General features: G+C 37.8%; 1 protein-coding gene across 7 annotated transcripts in view; it reads right to left on the bottom strand.

The window, feature by feature from the left end:
• ARMC8 (armadillo repeat containing 8) overlaps positions 1-14,256 on the bottom strand; it is a 106,527-nt gene that overhangs the window by 83,806 nt on the left and 8,465 nt on the right. For 5 of the 7 annotated variants that reach the window (XM_032629533.1, XM_032629532.1, XM_032629539.1 and 2 more), the window contains exon 2: positions 1,589-1,665. The exons of the other annotated variants lie outside the window; for them this stretch is intronic. In XM_032629533.1, coding sequence (XP_032485424.1) covers positions 1,589-1,665 — 77 coding nt within the window. The remainder of the gene's footprint in view (positions 1-1,588; positions 1,666-14,256) is intronic. 7 annotated transcript variants of the gene reach the window in all.

Raw genomic sequence — 14,256 nt, 5'->3', positions numbered from 1 at the left:
CAGCTACTCACATCAGATATGACTCAAGATACAAGTCTTTCACGCAGAATCCTTGACTAAGAAATTTAGCTTTTCTCCTAAACTGCCACAGAAGCAGTAGTAATGAAAACAACAACAACAATAACATCATCTTATATCATTTACTGAATACTTAATGAGTCTGACATTTCCAGCGGAACTATTTATTGAGGAATCTTAAGTGATATCTAGGATTAGCAATATACGAAGCTGTGTCTAGCTTTGTGTGGGGGAGTGTCTGCCTGTCCAAGAAAGAATGTCAAATTAAACCTATCTCTTCCACTAATTTGTGTGTGTAGGTACAACCCAAACTGATTTATTTAAGAGACAGATTTAATACCACTTTTCCTGGTATTAATCAAACTAGACTTAAAGGCGCTGATTAAATCATTATAGTCTCCCAGTTAAGGGGACAAAGGCAAAGTTAACATAATGAGAAAACAAGAAATATCATCTCCTGTTTCTGTAAACTGAGAAGATGTGAAGAGAAGGTGTCGAGTTTCCCAGGTGGATCTCCATCCAGCTCCTCACCTTCCCTACTAGCTCAATTTGAAGAGTCAAGCAGCCTTACTTATCTTGCCTCTACTTTACAAATACACACTCTCAAGAAAGACCCTGCTATAGAGCTTTTTTTTTTTTTTTTTGGAAGTGGGCCGCATCCTAGCCTTGCCATGGTTGAGCAAGAGTTAAACTAAAGATGTTATCTTGCTGATAACACTAACAGGGTTAAGAAGAAAGGGACTCATTTGTGCCCTCACTGCTATCCCAAATATCTCATCCTGACCTTTTTTGGGTCCTCCTTCCCCAGGACACAGCTCAGCCCTGTGGGTGCTCCGTGTTTCCCAACCCTATGAGTCAGTCGCCTTAGGCTAGACCTTCTTTCTTACAAGTAATGTGATAAGAGCATGAAAATCTGCTCTTAGGAGAGAGAATTCATCTTTCAATCATTTGCAATCTTATCGCACTTGTCCCACTTTTTTTTAAGAATAATCACCTCGGGTATGTTGCTTAAAAATATTTCCTCTCATTAAACATGAGGCAATTGTGGAGAAAAGAAGGGTATTTAGGTTATCAAGAGTTTATTTAAAATGTGAGAAAAAAATTATTTATTATTTAAATTTTCTAATGACTGCTTTCTAAATTCTTGTATTTAGAACATCACTAGGAAATTCAAACCTTAAAGACAGTCAATGAGTTAACCAAAAACAAAGCAAAACAAGAAGCCCAAAATCCTGTTGACCTATTCTCCCACCCCCTTTCCGATTATCAAAGATAATCAATTTTACTCTCTTGCTTTTGCTGGATATCGAAGTCACAAAAGCATTCTCCAAAGTAAACATTTTTTAAAATGTAAAACAAGTATTCTACAAAAAATGAAGCTAACCATGTCAGTTAACTATCCAACAGACAATTCTTTATAGTACCATATTAAAATCATGAATGTCAAGGGGTCTTTCCAAAACAGAAGAAAAAAGTTACAACCCTGCATTTTCAGAATTATAATACTTGACAGATTCAAACATGAAACAAACAAGACTTTTTGATAGACTCTTAAATACATACTACTTACATGACACCTTGTAGAACTTTCTGGGGATCAGGGTCAAATAGCCTGTCAACATAGTGGCGACTGCTAGCTGTTACTTCCTAGAAAGTGGGGGGGAAAAATTATGACATCTGAAGCCGTGCACATCACAAATTCACAGTATCACCCATAACATCAAACAGCTATATAATCTAACTTAAGGTAGAAGCATTAGAATTTTTATAAATACTTATTATAATCAAATCTATCTGAGAAAATCTTGTGACAAGATAAAACATAAGATGGGGAAGAAAGAGATACCCGGTTCTCACTAAAAACATAACTAGACAGTGGGACCTTTGCAGTGAGCCCTGCAAGCTCTGCCATGGAAGAACTGGGTGTTAAGTATTGAGAAGCAAGCTAAGTTTCTTAATTAACTGTTGGATGTCACCTACACACGAAAAAAACATGGGAATGTTGCTTCTGTTTATACCCACTAAAGGGAGGGAAAATCTGATTCTCAGCAAGGAAAAAAGGTAAGGACTTCATGAACAGTTTATGAAGGGCAGTCTTGGTGCAAGAGGAAGACTCTCAAAGTGATGCAGAGGAGAGCTATACTGCTAGGAAGCAGACATATGCAAAAAATAAAAACCAATATAAAGGAGTTGTCACACTTTCTGTGAGGGAAAAAAAATTAAGAATTAGGGTGATTTATCAGGTCCAAAAGAGCTACCCAGTCTGAACTGGCTAAAGCTGGGCAGAAGAGTGAGAGTTAGAATATGAAGAGCAGGGGAGACACTTACCTCCTTTTATTTGTATTTTGGGGTTTGCACTGTTATGTTATTTCTTGTAATACTTATTTGGGGGGCATACTTATTTTTTATATTTAATTTTCAATACTTGACATTATTTAAAACAAAGAACATGTTTAAGAACCAGAAAAAAAGAATTTTTGTCCCTTGCTGTTTCTTCCTGATGCCTGCTGGAATATGCTGCTCATGTACTATGACCCATTAGCAATAAATTATTATAGAGAGGAAGAAATACTTTTCCAGTTTACCCAGAACCCCTGATCAGAAAAGAGTTAACTGCCAAGACACAGTGCCAGCTTAAAATTCTGAATCTCCAAAAATAACTCTGGAAAAAATTCTATAAACTCAAACTTCCTGACAATATAGCTAATCTAAAATCAAAGTGTATTTTCACATTATGAGCTTGCAACCAAAATACCCTTGTAGGCAACTCAAGTACCCACTTTTAATACATACTCCATTTATAAAGAACAAACTGGCAGCAAATAAGCCAAACTGATGAAAATTCTTGTGCCTAATAGGGTACCATTAAGTACTTGCTAACGGGGTCTGGTTTCCTCAAAACAATAGAATCACAGACTTAGAAGGACTCTTAATTATCTCTCTCAATCCCCTGGTTAACAAATGAGGGCTGATCTTTACCCAGATGTCAGACTGTCAACTGTTAAGTAGGGATGCAAACAACTGTACAAATATATCAAGAAACAATATACACAAGAGCAAAATCCAGGGTAAAACAGAAAACAGTATTCCTATAATACAAACAGATATGTCTTCTCACTCCATTTGAGCACATGTGCTTTCCTGACTTTCCAACATGGTAAGTTCTGAGAACTTCAGACTCTTAGACTCCCTCCTATGCAAGGAAAGATTTTGATTTTACTGTTTCTCTCCACACACTCTCCCACAGCTCTACATCTCTTGCCTCTCAATGTGGTTTTTAAAAAGGTACTTGGGTTTAAGACCTTATTTTAAACAACATAAATTTCTCCCATTAATAGCAACTCTATTGCTCTATGCCTGGTTCATTCAATTTAACAAGCACTGCGTACCTACTATACGCAAGGCACTGAGGAAGGCATTAAAGGCCAAAAAAAAAGTAAGGCATGGTCCCTCCCCTCAAGAATTCATATTCTATTGTAACTGTGTTTACATGTTTATATTCCCTACTAGAATATAAAACAGAAGAATACATAGTGAAGATTTCTTAGAGGAGCTGGTTTTGGAAAATGAATAAGAGTGCATGAGGACAAGGAAAGAATCAGGGTCACAACCACAGCCATAAGGCATGTGAAGCCAACACACAAATACCATCAGCAAGTATACCAGTTGCTGGCACTGAAAAAGAAGGGAGGAAGGTAGAAAGGCAACCACAGAATATAAAACACAAAAGGCTAATCAATGGGCAGCCAATAATTGAAGTGTTCAGATTGCCTTTTGGTCAAAGTTCTATGCTAGGTGCCAAAGAAAATACAACAGGATGTGAAGGCAGAACAGTGCACTTAAAGAGCTTACATCTATAAAGGGGTCAGTCCTATGTACAAAAAATGATCCTCTGAGCTGCCTAGGTAGCAGCAAGCTGAGAGGATACAGTCATTTGTTCAATCTGATTTTACTCTTATGTTTTTGCTTAACAAATTTACTTAGTTGTTTGTATGGGACACTTCTCATATTTCACTGCTTTCCTTTGTAGATCAGTCTCTCCCCTTTCAGCCCTCTTCTCTCGTCTTTCAAAAGGCAGCCTGGAAATATAAGACTTTGAGAGAGAAGGCAATTGGTGCAGATATTAAATAAGTTGGTCAGAGATAATTTCTTTAAAAGGTGACACTTGAGCAAAGACCTGAAAAAGGTCAAGGAGTAAGTCATGCAGCTACCTGGGAGCAAAGCTTTTTAAGCAAAGAGAACAACAAATGCAAAGGCTCTGAAATGTTAAGTGTCTGCTGGGATCAAAGAACAGGAGGTCATTACAGCTGGAGCAGAATGAGCAAAGGAGAAAACAGTAGGAGATGAAGTCAGAGAAGAGTGGCCAGATGGTAAAGAGCTGCGGTGTCCAATATGATAGCCACTAGTCTTATATAGCTGTTGGGCATTTGAAATGTGCCTAGAAACTGAATTTAAAATTTTTAAACTTTAATTAAAATTAAAATTTAAAAACCAGTACTGGATTCAGTTATTAGAAAACTTCTAAGAATGTTGTGAATTACTTAAGTATGTAAATTTACTTTCAACTGTAAATTTCATGAAACCTAAATACTGATCAAGTATTTCCAATCAAAATACAAATCAAGTATTTCCAACCAAAATTTGGTATCAAAATTGTGTAAAATACACACCAGATTTTTGAAGACTTGATATAAAAAAGTAAAACAATTTCATTGATAATTCATTACACTGATTACATGTTGAAATAATATTTGGATATACTGGTTTAAATTAGATATATTGAAATTAATTTCATGTTTTCTTTTTACTTGTATAGCATGATTGCTGGAAAATTTTTAATTACATATGTGGTTGGCATTATTTTTCCACTGGACAACACTGGTATAGACCCTTGTTGGTCATTGTAAGGATTTTTATTTTTATGGTGTGAGTTGGGAAGCCATTAGAGAGTTTTGAGAAAGTAGAGACATGAACTGACTTGTTTTAAAAGGACTGCTCTGGTTGCAACTTTAGAAACAGACAAATGTGTGGAGGGGGCTAGGGAACAAAGCAGGGAGACTAGGGAGGAGGCTATTCAATAATTAGAAATGCTGTCACTTCAGAGAGATGATGGAAGCCTGGACTAGGGCAAGAGTTCTGGAGGTAGTAAGAGTCACTCAGATTCCTGATAAATGTTAAAGCTGAAATGACTATCAAACTGGATATGCTGTCAGAGTAGATGTGGAGTGTGAAAGAATAGAGGAGCCAAGGATTACACTTAAAGTTTTTGCCTGAGCACCTAGAAAGTCAGACTGAGTTGTCAGTTAATGAGATGAGGAAGACTGTGGGAGATGCAGGTTTGAGCGAGAAGATCAAAAGTTCAGTTTTGGACATGTTAGGACTGAGAATTTTACTAGCCACCCAAGTGAGAATGTCAAGTTAGCAGTTGAATATGTCTAGAGTTTAGGAGAGAGTTGTGGGTGGGAGATACAAATTAGGGAGTTGACAGATTATACACAGGATAAGTTCACTTAGGGAATAACCATGATAAGGCAAGGCCTGAAGACTGAACTCTGGAGCATCTGAACAAGCAGCCAGTATGGTGGGAGGAAATCTGAGAAGCCAGATAGGGTAAGGTTTCAAGGAGGGAGTAATCAAATATGCCAAATGCTATGGATGTGTAGCATAAGATAATAACTAAGACCTGACCATTAGACTTAGGAACATGGAGGTCATCAGTGATCTTGACAACAACAGTGTGGGCAGAGTGGTGGGGTCAAAGCCTGCTTGGCAAGGGTTTAAGAGAGAATGGGAAAAGAGGAATTAGATAAAGTACACACAGACAGCTCTTTCAAGGAGTTTCACTGTAAAGGGGAGTGAAGAAAGAGAGTAAGAGCTAGAGGGACAAGCGAAGTCAGGAGAGCTTTTTTTTTTTTTTTAAAGCCGGAATAAATTAAAGCATACTTATTGATCGACAGAAATTTTTGTTTTGTCTTGATAAAGAAAAACATGCAGCACTGGGGTAGGGGGAGAACTTCTGGAACAACGTTCATAATAATTGAGAGGGAAGTGGATTTACTGACCAAGTAGAACATGGAAAGTACAACAGTCAGAGGCAATAAATTAGGTGGATACGGTGATGAGAGCTTGTGGACATTCTCTCTGATTATCTCTATTTTCTGAAAGTTAAAATTGTGGGGTTGGGTGCGAGACTGAAGAACAGAAGGAATAAAACACAGCATGGGCCAGAAAATATACCAGGACTGCCAGGCAGCACTAACCTTGAGGTTCATGATTATGAATTTAAAGTGAGACCAGTCAGCATGGCTGTGTTTTTCTCCAGCTACATTAAAATATACAGAAGTAGACATGAATAATAGAGTTAGATTTAACCAGAGCTGGAATTTCACCAGGCAAGGATGACAAAGCCAAAGGAATGGGTCAGCTGAGTTGAGGGTATATGCAAAGTTGAGATTATAATGACAGGCCTATTGAAGACCAATGAAAAAGCGGTAGGATTAATGGCATGCAGGTAACAGGGGGATTGACGAAGGCTTGCAGGTGTTCGGGTAGAAGGAGTGGTTTGGGAGGACAGAAGGTGGTGACCAGAATTCGTAAAACTGAAGAGATTATGAAGGGGTTTTAGTTATTGGTAACGTCAAGGTCTAGGAAATAACCATGGGGACAAACACCTCAAGGGAACACAGAGGATATGATCATTGGGCAAGTCTAGAGTTTTAGAAAAATTGTCTACATAGGTAATGAAATTTCCATAAATTATCACAGAAATAGTGCTAGAAAAAGTGAACATGAGCTAGGAGCTAAAATCTTAAAGAAATGAGGGGGAATGATCCAGGGGATCTATAGATGACTACAAGGTAGAGTCTGATGAGATTCAGAGCTGGAATGTTTAGAGAAAAGGGAAGAGAGGGGTCTGAAAAGAGCAATGAGGAGCAATTCTCTGTCTCCACTTCTAGGCCTAGAGATATGAGGGATATGGGAAGAAAAAGAGCCAACAGCTGATAAGACTGCAGGAGAAAGCTGAGGAAAAGGGTGTCAAGAGGTGAAAAGCCTGGTTTCAGTCTAAACAAAAAGATGAAGGAAATGTTCAGATAAGAGGGTGAGGATAACAGAAACCCAGTGAAAGAAGCGGGAGAGAGGCAAGGGTTCAGGATAGAAAAGTAAATGGACAGAGACACAAGCACATGAGGAAGGACCCTAGAGTCCTGGGCTTCTTGTGGTAGTTAATGTAAACAGAGATAAAGAACTTAATCCTGAATGTTGGGGAGGGATAGTTTGATCTAGGCACTAATTTACCCCTGAAATAGGACAAACACTGGAGTTTCTTCCTCCCTCCTGCCCACAGAGGCCAAAAGGTTAAGAGAGTGTCTGATGATCTGTTCTTTCAAGACGTGGCTTCACGCTCACTTCAAAACACTAATACCCTTTTATTTATTTTTTATTCTTTTTTTTTGATGAAAATATTTTCATTTATTCTTTTTTTTAAGATTTTTTTTACATCTTTATTGGAGTATAATTGCTTTACAATGGTGTGTTAGTTTCTGCTTTATAACAAAGTGAATCAGTTATACATATACATATGCTCCCATATCTCTTCCCTCTTGCGTCTCCCTCCCTCCCACCCTCCCTATCCCACCCCTCCAGGCGGTCACAAAGCACCGAGCTGATCTCCCTGTGCTATGCGGCTGCTTCCCACTAGCTATCTACCCTACGTTTGGTAGTGTATATATGTCCATGCCTCTCTCTCGCTTTGTCACAGCTTACCCTTCCCCCTCCCCATATCCTCAAGTCCATTCTCTAGTAGGTCTGTGTCTTTATTCCTGTCTTACCCCTAGGTTCTTCATGACATTTTTTTTCTTAAATTCCATATATATGTGTTAGCATACAGTATTTGTCTTTATCTTTCTGACTTATTTCACTCTGTATGACAGACTCTAGGTCTACCCACCTCATTACAAATAGCTCAATTTCGTTTCTTTTTATGGCTGAGTAATATTCCATTGTATGTGGCACATATATACAATGGAATATTACACTAATACCCTTTTAAATTACTCTGTAGCTTCCGGTAGCTGGAAGGGCTTGTACACACAGTGATCCTCCATCCTCCCAACCGATCCAGTGAATATGCCAAGCAGCCAGCTAAAGCTCAGGGTACAGTCTGTGCCCATGAAGGAGAGCAGTGCTAGCCAGGGTCACACTATGACCTCTGCCTTTTGGCACAAGGCTTCAAACAAATGACCTAGAAAGCCCTCGAAACCTAGCTCTAAACTTACTGTACCCATTCAGAGCTGCAGAAGCTACCACAAACGTATAGATTAAAAACTGTTACATTTTTACGCTTAATAGCACCCCTCCAAATTATATTATGTAAAAATGTACATGAATCCTTTCAAGCAGAAAGTTTGTATACACCAAATTTGTGACTTAGTATTTAGAATTTAGTAGAGCTGAATGTACATATGTACGAACAGGTACTAAACATTAAAGAAAGAAGAGAAGCTTGTAGCAAATTTCTTCTTGAAGGAAAACAGAAACAGGTAATGAGTTGCGTTCCACCGTGGAGAACTATTAATGTGGAAGCAATTTCCCTTTTAGTAGGGTGACCATTTGTGATGTCTCCCCTTGAGTGAAGACTGGTTGTAGTGACTTGATTCTAGCAAGCAGAAAGCAGTGGAGGTGATAGGATGTCACTGCAGAGCTCTCTCTCTCTCTGTGTCCATGTCTGTGTCTGTCTGTCTGTCTGTCCCTCCCTCCCTCCCTCTGTCAAAAGCCAGCTTCCATGTTTTAAGTTGCCCTACGGAGAGCCCCACATGGCATGGAACTAAGGGGAGCCCCTGGCCAAGAGCCAGCAAGGGATTGAGGCCCTCGTTTCAACAGCCCACATGAAACTAAATCCTGCCAATAATCCTGTGAGTGAGCTTGGAAATGGATTCTCCCTCAACTGAGCCTTGAAACGTGGCTCCTGTTGACACCCTGACTGCAACCTCACAAGGAACTCTGGGGCAGAGGCATTAGCTAAGCCACATCTGAATTCCTGACCTACAGAAACTGTGAGATAATAAATGTTGTTTTAAGCAGCTAAGTAATTTGTTACATAACAATAAACAGACAATGAATATACCTTCAAATTTATCATCCAAACCAGGATACTTTTAAGACTGAAAGAGGGCACTACTAATACTTGTCACAGAATAACACATAAATGAAGAGTGTTGGAGACAAACCGGGCTTATATGCTCGCCCTACCTTTTATTCCTCTTTAGTGGCACAAAATTTATTATCTCTAATAAATTAGAGATAGCTCAGAAAACTGGTCAGACATACTGAAAAAGCAAACCAGAACAATCTCTACTTGCCCTTTTGAATAAACTACGCATGACTGGGGTAAATTAAAACCCTGTCTTTTGAAAAAAATTCTTCGGGAAAGGTTCTGAATGCCAAATTATTAAGTTCCAGACTTGCCACAAATGGGATTTAACACAAAGAATAGAAGAAGTAAATTTGTTCAACTGAAGTTCTAAAACCTGAAGTGAAACAATGGGTTTATTAGACAATGAAGAGTGAGGGTTTAAGTGTAAATAAGAAAATATCAAACTATTTTATTTCATTAAAATCTTGCTCTATGTGTATCTCATTAAAATAGTATGTTCTTTAATCCTACCATATTCAGGCATTGAATGGTAGAAAGAATATATGACTTGGGATCAGAAGATGGGTTTGAAACCTAGTTCTACCACTTGGTAGCTTTGTGACATAGGGAAAAAATAAAATTTTGAGACTGTTTCTTCAAGTATAAAATGGTAACATTACCACATAAGCTCAGAGTGTGGATCAAATGAGATAACACACAAGAAAAACCCCTATAAACTGTAAATGAACCATATAAACACTGATTTCAGGAAAAGCCTATTTTTGTATAAAAAATATAATTGCCTTAACAAATGTACTAATGCTCTTCTCAGTTATTTATAGTCATATTCATGATTAAAGCCTAATTATTCAGACATACCTTTCCTCACCCGATAGCAGCTTTTTTCTCAGACCAAGCTAAGTACTTAGCAAGAAATAAATATGCATTTGAATGCTGACCTTAGAAATCTAAACTTTCATTACTTGAGATTTAAAATAACTGTTAAAAATATGTAAGGTAATCCTTAGTGAACTTTTTATTACTAACTTGCATTATAACTGTAGGTATAACCATGGACTCAGACAATATAAAATCACAGTTACGAATACCAATATATAGTTCAAGGAGTAATTTTTTTTTTTTTTTTGGCTGCACCTTGGCATGAGGTATCTTGGTTCCCTGACCAGGGATCGAACCTGTGTCCTCTGCAGTGGAAGCGCAGAGTCTTAACCACTGTACTGCCAGGGAAGTCGCAAGGAATAATCAATTTATAGTGTTCTCGTACCCATACACCAAGTCAGAAAGAAAAGGTAGACAGAATACAAATATTTTTATAATACCTGACACTTGTTTAGTATGTTACAGTTTACAAAGTCTTTTCATATCTATTTTCTCATTTAATTCACGTGTTCTTTAGAAATTGGAATATTACAAATCTCACTGGGGAATTCTGACCCCTGAGAAATGAATGTGTAAACTAGTCGTTGCCATATTAATCAAAATTTCATGTGTCAATTATTCCACAAACTACTAGGAACTTCAAGATAAAATTGTTCATAACGTTGATCATTCAGCATTGTCAGGGAAAATCCTGGTTTAGGGAAGAGATGAAAGGAGCACAACCCAAAAAACAGAATGTTTGAGCTCTATAAGGCTTCAGTTTAAAACCTATTTCATGCTGAAATTCAACATGTGAATATATTTAACTTACTAGGTGCTGGTAACAGAGTTAAGATAGAGTCCCTTACCCTCAACTCATTCACAGCACAGAAAGGAAACAGGTAAGTAAGTTACAGTTGTCACTTCTAACACAGGATAAGTGTAACCATAAAAGTGAACACAAGATAAAAAGAAAGCTGAAGATACAATTAACTGAAGTTAGGGGTGGAATGGGAGGTGGTATCTAAGCAGCAAGGATGATTAATCTGAAAGACTAGTATTATTTTGCTAGGTGAAATGGGGAGGAAAAAAAAGATAAGGACTCTAGGCGGAGAGCACAGCACACGCAAAAGAGTTCTGAAGCAATGTGGTGTGTTTGAGAAACGCAATTTAGTATTATAGTGATATAGTATGCACTTGGGAATACAAAACAAAGCTAAAGTTGTACTCTTTAATTCAGTCAACAAATATTTAGACAGCTATGCAGGCACTGTTCTAGGCAAGAACCAAAAAAAGCCCAACTTTGCAGGGCTTACATTTCAGCAAGGGGAGAAAGATAAAAAGCAATAAACATAATAAATAAACGATATAGAATATTATAGGGTTATACATGCTATGGGGGAAAATGTTTAATAGCACATTTTATTTCCATCTCCTTTTACTATACACAGCACAAGCTGCGGGGAGGGAGAAGTGCAGGAGAGAAAGAGGGAAGTGTACTAATACATCCCCCCCAAGAGAACCCCATACACTCAGCATCTCAGTAGTTCTAAACAGTAGTTCTAAACAGGGACACTACTGCCTAAGATACATTCTTTAAATCTATGGAAGTGATTTTGGGTTGTCAAAATGGCAATAAGTGCTACTGATATCTAGTGGGCAAGGGCTAAGGATGCTAGATGTCCTGCAGTGAGTGGGACAACAGGCCCATACTCGAAAAGACTTTCCACTACGCAGTCATGTAGGAAAATAAACTTTAATTACCTGAGCCTAGAATCTAACTCCATTTTACATATAAACAAAAAATGTGTTTCGCATCATTTTACTATACCATTTTCCAAGAATGCAACTCCCATATGAATACAGGAAAGGGTGTACTTTGTGTTGTTAGGAACTTTATCAAAAGTTGTTCACTTCAGAAAAATCACATCAAAAACAGTATCACTTACTATATTTAAGTAGCCATCACATCATACCTATATCACTGTCTAATAGCAGTCATATTTACAGCTAAACTACCCTTATTTGTAAATATATCACTATTTTATTACTTCTTTCTAGTACCTGAGTATTTACTCATTTAAATAATATAAATTAGTTTCCTGCTCTTTCTCCCTTAACACAGCTGAGGCATTATGCCAACTCTTAAAAATTTACATGTAAGAGCAGTTATCTATGAATTTCACTCCAGGAGAGCGAAGGAGGTGCTCCAAAATACGTTTTAAGAAGGGGATGTGGAGTCTAGCAGAGTTGAGAACCACTAACTGAAACAGCTCTTAACATTCCAGTCAGCTGGGAGCTCCAGAAACTCTCCTCCATCCCAAACATTTTGAAATGAAAATTTGATTTGCTGATGCCTCCAACTCTCAGTCCAAACAAATGCTTCCTACTGTCACTTTGACAATTTTCTGAAATGCCAAATAACTGTACTGCTTAGATCACTCACAGATTCACAATTATTCAATTCGAAGCCCAGAACTAGAGAATTTCTTCCTAACTTTGAGGGGAAAAAAAACCTCCCTCCCTCTGGAACAATACAAAAAAGGATAATATAACAAAGACTGACCTTTTCCTTGCAGATGGCTATCATGCCCTCCCTATGTATTAAAAAATTCCTACTTGCCTCCAAAAGGAAGAAAAATTAGAAGAAAATGCCTAAGTAAACCCCAAATTTTGTGGATATTTTGATTTTTCCTTTCTTTTACTTTTTTGTATTCTAGTAAACTTCTGGCCCCATTAGGATTCAATCAGATTCTCATTCAATTTTTGCAGACCCACTACATAGTATTTTTTAAACTTTTTTTTTTTTTTTTTTTTTTTTTTGCAGTACGCGAGCCTCTCACGTTGCGGAGCACAGGCTCCGGACACGCAGGCTCAGCGGCCATGGCTCACGGGCCCAGCCGCTCCGCAACATGTGGGATCTTCCCAGACCGGGGCACGAACCCGTGTCCCCTGCATCAGCAGGCGGACTCTCAACCAGTGCGCCACCAGGGAAGCCCTAAACTATTTTTATCTTTACATTTTTTTTTATTATTATGGGATTCATTCTTAGGTGATTCTAGGGGTTTGCAGCATCCTTCCTCCCAAAATTCACCAAAGCCCTGCTTTTCTGCAGTCTCTAGCAACTTTGGGAAGTTTATAAAATGGCACTTCAGTTTGGCTGGGTCCCATCAGTGCAGAATGTAACATACTTATGACAACCAAAATTCCTAGAATATAATGTTTCAATCTCATAAACACAATTATGAAAATACTGAAATATATAATTTTAAACTTAATCTACTTGGATAAGAAGCAGCCCTGACCTCTCAATAAGTAATTAAGACTGAAAATCAGATTTCACGTTAAGAGAACTTATTTTAAAATAAAGAGCAAATAAATCAGTAGTCATATAAAGTTTGAAAATAAAATTCTAAAATGTAACGCTGTGCACACAAATTTTTCCTCTATGTGTTTGGAAATCTGACTACAACATTTCATAGACAATAGTATATGACAGTGGACAGGTCAGTCTCTGGTTCTCAGTTTTCATCAATAAAAAACAGACAAGGACAAACTAAAGATTATCTGCAGGCTTCTTTCAGGCAAAGATTCCATAACTTTACTTACCCAAAGGGGGATTTTTTTTTCATAATAGGAAAACCAGAGCACAGTAGTGAGTTTTTAATGTAATAAAATATTATTATAGCCCTTGTAATATCGTATCAACATGCTATAAAGATGCTTAGGTGGTCTCAAGAACTGGAAGCAATTTAGCATTCATGCTTCTTTCTAATCAGGTACTGCAATGTTTATCCCTTTAAAGTATGGTACAAATCACAAAGAGCTATTTGGGTCTAGACGATTTCTTTCTCACTATTAAATTCTATTCATTTACTCTTCAATGTAGACAAGAATGTCTGAAGACTGAGGACCAAGAAGAGATCCCTCTGGACAGAGTAAGTGGACCATGTAAGGATTTATGGTGCAAAATAGCAGAATCTGGAACTCCAAGGGAGCAAGAACCTCATATGGGACATTAGAGTGACAAGGATTGCGAGGAGTTTTATAAAGCTTGAGGTATTCTCTGGGTTGGCAAAGGTTCATTCAGATGCCTTCCAAAATGATAAGATAGCCCAGGAAATCCACTAGGATGCATTCAAATGCCTACTTCTAAATCCTGATATAACAGAGTGAGGCTATTCAGACACAGGTGATGTTGTCCTTGACCATAAGAATAGTTTAAA

Source organism: Phocoena sinus, chromosome 4 (assembly GCF_008692025.1).
Source record: "Phocoena sinus isolate mPhoSin1 chromosome 4, mPhoSin1.pri, whole genome shotgun sequence".
Classification (NCBI taxonomy): Eukaryota; Metazoa; Chordata; class Mammalia; order Artiodactyla; family Phocoenidae; genus Phocoena; species Phocoena sinus.
Note: the sequence above shows the minus strand (reverse complement) of the source record. Positions and strands in the feature narration are given on the sequence as shown.